The sequence below is a fragment of the Phalaenopsis equestris genome, unplaced genomic scaffold (assembly GCF_001263595.1).
Source record: "Phalaenopsis equestris unplaced genomic scaffold, ASM126359v1 Scaffold000002, whole genome shotgun sequence".
NCBI lineage: Eukaryota > Viridiplantae > Streptophyta > Magnoliopsida > Asparagales > Orchidaceae > Phalaenopsis > Phalaenopsis equestris.
This window is the reverse complement of record NW_018164444.1, coordinates 59,470,055-59,477,679: the sequence shown is the minus strand read 5'-3', so window position 1 is coordinate 59,477,679 and position 7,625 is coordinate 59,470,055. Positions and strand designations below refer to the sequence as shown.

General features: G+C 35.3%; 1 protein-coding gene across 1 annotated transcript; it reads right to left on the bottom strand.

The window, feature by feature from the left end:
* Window positions 1–1,660: 1,660 nt before the first annotated feature.
* On the bottom strand, window positions 1,661–3,125 carry LOC110019255 (glucan endo-1,3-beta-glucosidase-like). The gene is made up of 2 exons (XM_020716863.1): window positions 3,056–3,125; window positions 1,661–2,610 (listed from the first exon to the last, which is right to left on the bottom strand). Exons 1-2 carry the CDS (start codon window positions 3,123–3,125, stop codon window positions 1,661–1,663), a joined length of 1,020 nt encoding a protein of 339 aa, XP_020572522.1.
* Window positions 3,126–7,625: the final 4,500 nt, after the last annotated feature.

Sequence of the window (7,625 nt, the reverse complement as noted above, 5' to 3'; positions counted from 1 at the left end):
TCGGTTGCTGCAGAACGAGAAGGCAGCATTTGCTCCTTCTCTAAGTTTTAGCTTTCTTCAGGTTTCAAGCTCTGCCCCACCACCAAAGAGGGGAGTGGGGTTTTATTTATAGAGTTCTGATTATAATTAATGAGAGATTTTGAACCATTCTGATCAGAAGGTCTAGAGAGATTCCTTCGATCATACTGCATTTGATGGATATTTAAGAGCATTAACGATGTCATAATTGAGCGACTTTAGGCTCATTGGATTGGTATTGTCGAGATGCTCTGTTCGACTATAAGCTCGCCAGATTTGGCATCCATTTGATCTTTTAAGGATGCTCAGAAAGCTTCAAAAAATAATTTAATGGCTTGATCGGAACTTGATTTGGTTTGAATTGGACCAATTTTGGTGTCATTAGGTTCATCTCGTCGAGCAAGTTAGTTTGACTATAAGTTTGCTGAATTGGAGTTCTGGATGACTTTTAATTAAAATTTGAATGTTCATTGCTCATAAAATTTACCTGAAATATGTGTCATGCCTCAAAATTTGTGCATGATAATAGAAATTTATTGATGTTATATCAATGATAATATTTTAATATTATCTTATATGTTATTTGAGACACTTCTTTCAACACATTTTCATTATCCATAAAAAACTTATTTAAAATTTGGCCTCCGATTTAATGCATGTTGTTTTATATAAAAGTTAGAGAATGATAATATGTTTGAAAGAATGTGAAGTATACTTAGAATGAACATTTGGAAGCTCATTCATAACAATTTGACCAACCCTTTTGCCAATTTCAAAGGATAAAGCTACAGTATAATGCAAGAGAATTAATACTTACACTTTAGGACTAAATTTTATGATTCATGTTATTAAAAATCTTTATTTGGGTGAAAGAAATCATGAAAAATAAATTAATTTTGTAATAAATTTAATTAATATAAATTTTAATACTTGGGCAGAGTGGCCAAAAATATTAAAAATTTATTTTATTTTAAACAAAATCCAATAAATTTTTTTTGAATTATGTTGGCCATTATATAATACTCATTGAGGTATTTTTTTCATAATGAAGAGAAGCAGATCTTTTGAAGTGTTCATCACTGATTTATAACCATTGGCTTACACATCAAATTCATTGTATAATAAACATAGCATCATCATATCACTTTGAGCATCACTCAATCACTCAAATGATTTCCAATTGCAAAATAAATCGTGCGACCATTTCCATGTCGTTGAGACGGTTCAAACAAGTAAACTATGTCAAAATAAGCTTTTGTTTAATCATTTTGTGGGTGTTGATGAGCCTGAATCTATCATTCTTTGAATATCACATATATCTAATATGAACTTAGTTATTTATATATTAATTAATATATTTCTATATTTATATGTTAAGGGTATGAATATTCAAATTTAAGTTCTTCATTAAGTGGCCAGGTTTTCTTTGAAGTTTTATCCAACAAACTAATGATTGTAGAGAAAAAATTTCAAAAGTCTTGAAACCAAACTAACTTCTCAAAACAGGCTATTAATCAACAAAATAACATGCTACAAGACTTAAGAGTCAAATTATTCATGCAAATGGCCGCTTAACTGCCAATGAGATGGTGACCCTGATTGATCATTTCCTCTACCAACCAATAAAAGGGGACGTTCATACTTAATTAAACTTAAGAGAATATTTGGGCTCCTTGGTTGGAGTGAAGAGACCATAATGATTTTCTATCCCCTGTGGTTGTTTTAGGTTCTCATCAAATAAATCAAATATGTAGGTTTCAATTTTACCCGGCTTCTTGGGCGTCCCTTTCTTAACATGATCTATTAGATTAGAGATGAAAGTCTGTGCATTCTGCCGCGTGGCCACGCCCCCGCTATCCGACGGCCAGCCAGTCTCCGACACCACTACATTGACAGTACTGCCGCCTTCCACCTTCTCGAGCGACGAGAAAAGTGCGTCAACCATCGCATCAAATAAATTCTGATAATCCAACCCATTGTCACTAAACACTATGCCGCCTGCAGTGAAGAGTGCGAAGTCAAGGGTGATATTTCCGTTGCTTTCAATGAGGCTGGAGTAAGGATAAACGTTGAACAGGAGGGGGGAACCATGCTTGGCAAGGAAGCCAACAATGGATTGGAGTGTCGAGAAGATGGCGGGGGAGAAGAAGCTTTCGGAGGGGAGCCATGACTTGCCAAACACGCCCATAGAGACTGAAGTTGAGACCTTTATCGTGCCATCAAGGCCAACTTGTTGCAATGCGTCTTGCAGTTTATTCATTGCAGGTAAGATGTCGTTTGTATGAGAGCCAAGAATAAGCTCGTTGCCAACAGCAATGTAACGGAAGTTCACGTCATGGGAGAAAGGTAGAATGTTGTCTCGAACCCATCCAGCGGCGGCAAGGTCGCTATTTGCGATAACGGTGACATCGGGTTCAGGAACGTCGATGATGACCGCAATGTTAGTGCCTCTGAGGGCTTGAAGGATGTCATGGTTAGTATCATATAGTCGAATGCCATCTATTCCGTAAGTTGTGTACAGCCCGATGACTTCATTTGCCGGAGGGAGATTATTTCCGTCCCTACCATAAGACACGCCAATCGATTCCACTTCTGAAATATGATTAGTTTGAAAATAAGATAAAATAATAATAAACTTATTATAGCATCTGTTGATCATGGAAGTGCAATTTTACTAATGAGAAATGGAAATGCGTTTATGAAATGCGTTTATATGATTGAAATGCGTTTATATGATTGAAATGCGTTTATATGATTGAAATGCGTAGTCTTTGGGCCTTAATTAAGAGAAATGCGTTTTTAAAATATAATCCGTTTTTGTCCAACACATGCGTTTATATGATTGAAAAATTAAGAGAAATGCGTAGTCTTAGGGCCTTAATTAGCAAAGAAGAAAACTCTAATCTGTAGGGATTTGATCATTTATTTTATAAAACAAACGCACCCATATAAATTAGTGATATGATATTAATGTTTTAATTTAGTAATATGATATGTCATAGAAAAAAGAAAGCTGAAATAAAAGAAAAAATCGAACCTGCAATAGTGATAAAGCTGATAAGAAGCAATCCAGTAGCGACAATAGAGATGGAACTATCTTTTGACATTTCTTTTCTGAATTTCTACGATAAAAATACAGTTTAAAGGCTGCCTCATTATATAGAGCGAGATGGAAGAATAGTTCCAAAAATTTATATGTAGGAGAGTTGAATGCGTTGTGCACATTTAGGAGAAGTTACAAAGCTCCACATAAGGACTTGCAGGCATTAAACAAATGGGATCCATAATTTGCTTCAAGACATGGTGCAATTACATAATTATCTATCCATATTTATCCTTTTATCATTATTGCTGTCAACTTCTTTAGTTGATATTCAACTTTGATTTTTGTTGCGCCAGTTATTGCTTATTTTAGTTAATAATTACACTCCCCTCATAAGTGGAGAATGAGGTGACACGAATTAGGCCCTTGAGGCTATTCCATCCCAACCCATTGACTGACTCTTAGCGTTTTTTTGTATCATTTGTAATTTAGAATAGATCTCTCTCGAAACATATTAATAGCTCGAGCCAATTTCAATTTGAGCCTGAGTATGATTAATTAATCGAGATCAAGACGGTGTTGTAATAATAGAATTAGTGATTAGGAGAAACAAAACTCTTAGCGTTTTCTTGCAATCATTTTTAATTTAGGCTAAGATCTCTCTCGAAATTTGTTAATAGCTAGGTCACTAGTCTTTCTATATGACTAACAAAAATAAGAAAAATTTCCATTATATACAGACTTTGATCAGAGATAGCATTTTTGGTTGGTTGGTAAATTTGCTATTTTCTATTTTGCGCTATTTGGTTATTGTTTGTTTATAACTTCTAGGGCTTTAAGCTCTCTGTTTTTGTATTATATTTATTTTAGTCCTCTTGTTCAAAGTATGTAAAAAACACTTCTTGTCAAGAAGCTCTAATTTTATGTACTTTTTTTATTTTTATTAATGAAATTTATTGTTTTAATTTAAAAGAAAAAACATTGTCTAACAAGATTTTGATTCATTTTCAACTAATGAAACTGAAACTTTTTCAAATGTTCTATATGGAGTGAAAGGAAATGCCATTAAGATTCTCAAATAAAATAAAATAAATGAAGAATAATTATAGATAAATGGTGTTACTTGACAAATTTTGAAATTAAATATGTACCTTTGGTGATGCCTTGCCTCGACCCAAGCTAAAGAGATCCAATAAGATTGTGCTTTTATGTTTAGATTCATGTAAGACTTTCAATAGGAAATATTGTTTAATTTGAAATTAATATTTCATAATGTGATCTAATTATAACTCATTGTATACACCAGAAATACCAGCACGAATCTCATAGATACTAGACTGTCCAAATAATAGTTGAATGATTGAAGAATCTGACCAATCAACAACTGATGGCACGATTAGAATCCGCTGACACACTATGACAAAGGGTACAGCCTGCAGCCCCGACTGCTCAAAGTGTGTACAGGAGCACCCGACTGCAGTTGACTAACTGACCAGTAGAGAGCAAGATCTCCTACGACCGAGCGCCTCAACCGATTGACACGCCTTTCGGAAGGCATAGTCTCCATCCAATCGGTCTCCTCAATCGCCCAAACTCGAACAAGTCAGCCTAGTTAATTACCAACATGTTAAAAATTTAAATTCCAATACAAAAATGATATAAAATTAGTATAATTTATTAGAGCATGAACGGTTTCCATAACTTTTCCCTCATTCCTCTATTTATACAAAATAAGCTCCTATAAACAAGAGACAAAAATACGAATAAAATTGACGGACTCTCTCTTCCCTCCACATTCTCTCTACAACAAATTTGTGACCCGTTCTACTATATTTTCTCTTATTCACTCAATTCTAACTCTCAATGTGTGTTCACAAAAGACAACATGGGATCTAACACAGACATTGAAATAATGTATAAATTTATTTATTTATTTAAAAATTCCGATAAAACTTAAGCTTTAGTCAATGTTTAATCTGAATAAGAAAATATTCATGACATATTAGCATTGAAATATAAAAAAATTTATGAATCTAATACAAATTTAAAAGCAGTTATTCATGACCACTGTGCTTACGCATCTAACACATAAACTCCAATTTTTATGAATAATTTGACATTAATATTTCTGCATATATAATTATAACTCAAGCATTGAAAGATTGTTTAAATTTATTTTCTTAAAATTTTTGATCGAGCTCAAGCTTAGTCAAGATTTAATCTTCAAAAACAGTTCTAAACCAAATATAATACAAGAAAGAAGAAGCTGAGTAGTCCTCAAAGATAGAAACAAACACTAACCAAATAGTCCAAATTAAAATTAACAAGATGACCGACAAACAAAAAATACTCTCCGTAATCAGTTTTCCATTATGATGGCCTAATTAAGGCTGTCAAAACCGCTCGTTGTTTGCGAACAGCTCGTGTTCGGCTCTTTCTCTTAATTAACGAGCCGAACATGAACAAAGATTTGCTCATTCGTGTTCAGCTCGTTTTGGCCTGAAATTTTATTCATCAATTATATATATAAATAGAATAAAAATTATTAAATTATATTCAAATGATGTTTTAATATAAACAATAATTTTTAAATCTTGCCTCAATCAATAACATCTTATGGCTGGCTACATGAGTAGGGTTGTCAAAATGATTTTTTGTTCGTGAACAGTTCGTGTTTGACTCCTTAAGCAAATTAGTCGAAGACGAGCATACTTTTTGAGCTTGAAATATAAACGAGCCGAACACGAGCTTTACACCTCTAGGCCTAACTACTCTCCATTGGTAAACCTGATTGCATGTTTTTCGTGGTATGAAATTCTAAAATAACTAAATCTTTAGATTCCTTGTTGAGGTGGAGCACGGTAAAGACGAAAAAAAATTCACTAAATAACCGCTCCCACATTCCTGCGAGCTTCACCTGCTTGTGTTCCTTCAGTTCAAGAAACGGAGAAGTCTTGCCTTCTTCAGTTTGCGAAACAAGAAAGCCGCGCTTTCTGTCTCTGTCTCTCGCTCACGAAACAAAAAGTCGCTTACCTTAATCGCATGATTTTGTTGGAGGTGCTGGTTCGATCGTGAGGGAGGAATCGTCACTCCCTTGATATCCCTCTACGACACGTGTTTTTGCAAGGTGTTGTTTTTTGCGTGTTTGGCAGAATGAAGAAGAAGATAGTGGAAAAAGTAGGTTGCTCTTCTTGATTTCTTGTTGGCTTGCGGCAGAAGAGAACTAGATTTTTTCTCTTGTACGTATTTCTTCTTCTTCGGTGTTCCTGCTCTTGGGTGAATCTCGATGTAGAGAAAGAGAGCAAGTGGGAAATCCTTTAATTGTTGACGTGATCAAACTAGTGTAAATTCCTCAATTAGTAAGATCCTCAAGTAGTAAAATCCTCTGCAACTCTGTAGACGTAGACAATTTGCCGAACCACGTAAATCTGTGTGTTCTTCTGTGTGTTCTTTTTTTTGGTGTGATTTTTTTTCGTTCTATTTTTCACTTCGTCTTCGATTGTTCTATTTCAAAATGCACACAACAACTGGTATCAGAGCTAATGGCTGCAGCTGAAGTGAAGGTTTCAGAGATCGAGAAATTTGATGGCACAGATTTTGGTTACTGGAGGATGCAGATAGAGGATTACCTCTATGGGAAAAAACTTCATCTTCCTTTATTGGGAGAAAACCCTGAAAGAATGGATAAAGCTGAATGGAATCTGTTGGATCGACAAGTTGTGGGGGTTATTCGATTGACCCTATCGAGGTCCGTTGCACATAACATCGTCAAGGAGAGGACGACTGCAGATCTTATGACAGCCTTGTCAGGTACATATGAAAAGCCATCGGTGAATAACAAGGTGTAGCTGATGAAGAAGTTATTCAATTTGAAGATGGTTGAAGGTTGACCAGAGGAAAATATGTTGAGATTTTCATATCTATTTTACACTGTTTTTAATGATATTGCACTTTAAAGAAAGGTATTTTTGATGTTTTGTTGCAGGAATGATGAATTAGGTCATTGGAGAAAAAAGATGCAAAAATGAGCGAATTTGAAGCGAAAAGAACCAAAATGTTGAGTTTTGAACTAGGCCGCCGACGGCACCCTCGACCCAGCCAATGGCGAGTTTTTCCCGATGCTACAGGACAAAATTCTCAGAAGTCCGCCGACGGCGCCCTCCAGGGCCCGCCGACGACGAGCTCGACGATTATGCCTACTCAAGCTTTGCATAAGGCCAAATTTTGAAGGGATGCTTAGACAACTCTTGGGAAAGCTCATCCACAACTTTAAAAGACTATTTTGGCCGAAAATTGGAGAGCCTGGAGAAGGAGGGAAAGAATCGAGGGAGTAAAGGAAGTGCTAGAGAGAGTTCCTAGAGATTAGAAAGGTTCCAATATTGTGAGGAATTCTTCCAGAAATTATAAGAGTGGAGGGAAAGCGATAGATTTCTTCCTCCTTGCTACTTTGAAGAGGAATTTTGTGTGTTGTAAAGAAAGGTAGAGATTCAGAGGAACTTCGAGGAGTGTTCTTGGGGAGAAACTAGAGATAAGTTATTTACTTGTTGTAGTTTGTATGAATTTG

Bases quoted from the DNA above. Each gene is read 5' to 3' on its own strand.
- LOC110019255 (XM_020716863.1), bottom strand. From the start codon at position 3,125: ATGTCAAAAGATAGTTCCATCTCTATTGTCGCTACTGGATTGCTTCTT. The intron at 2,611-3,055 runs GTTCGATTTTTT...ATCATATTTCAG, and splicing joins CAGCTTTATCACTATTGCAG to AAGTGGAATCGATTGGCGTG.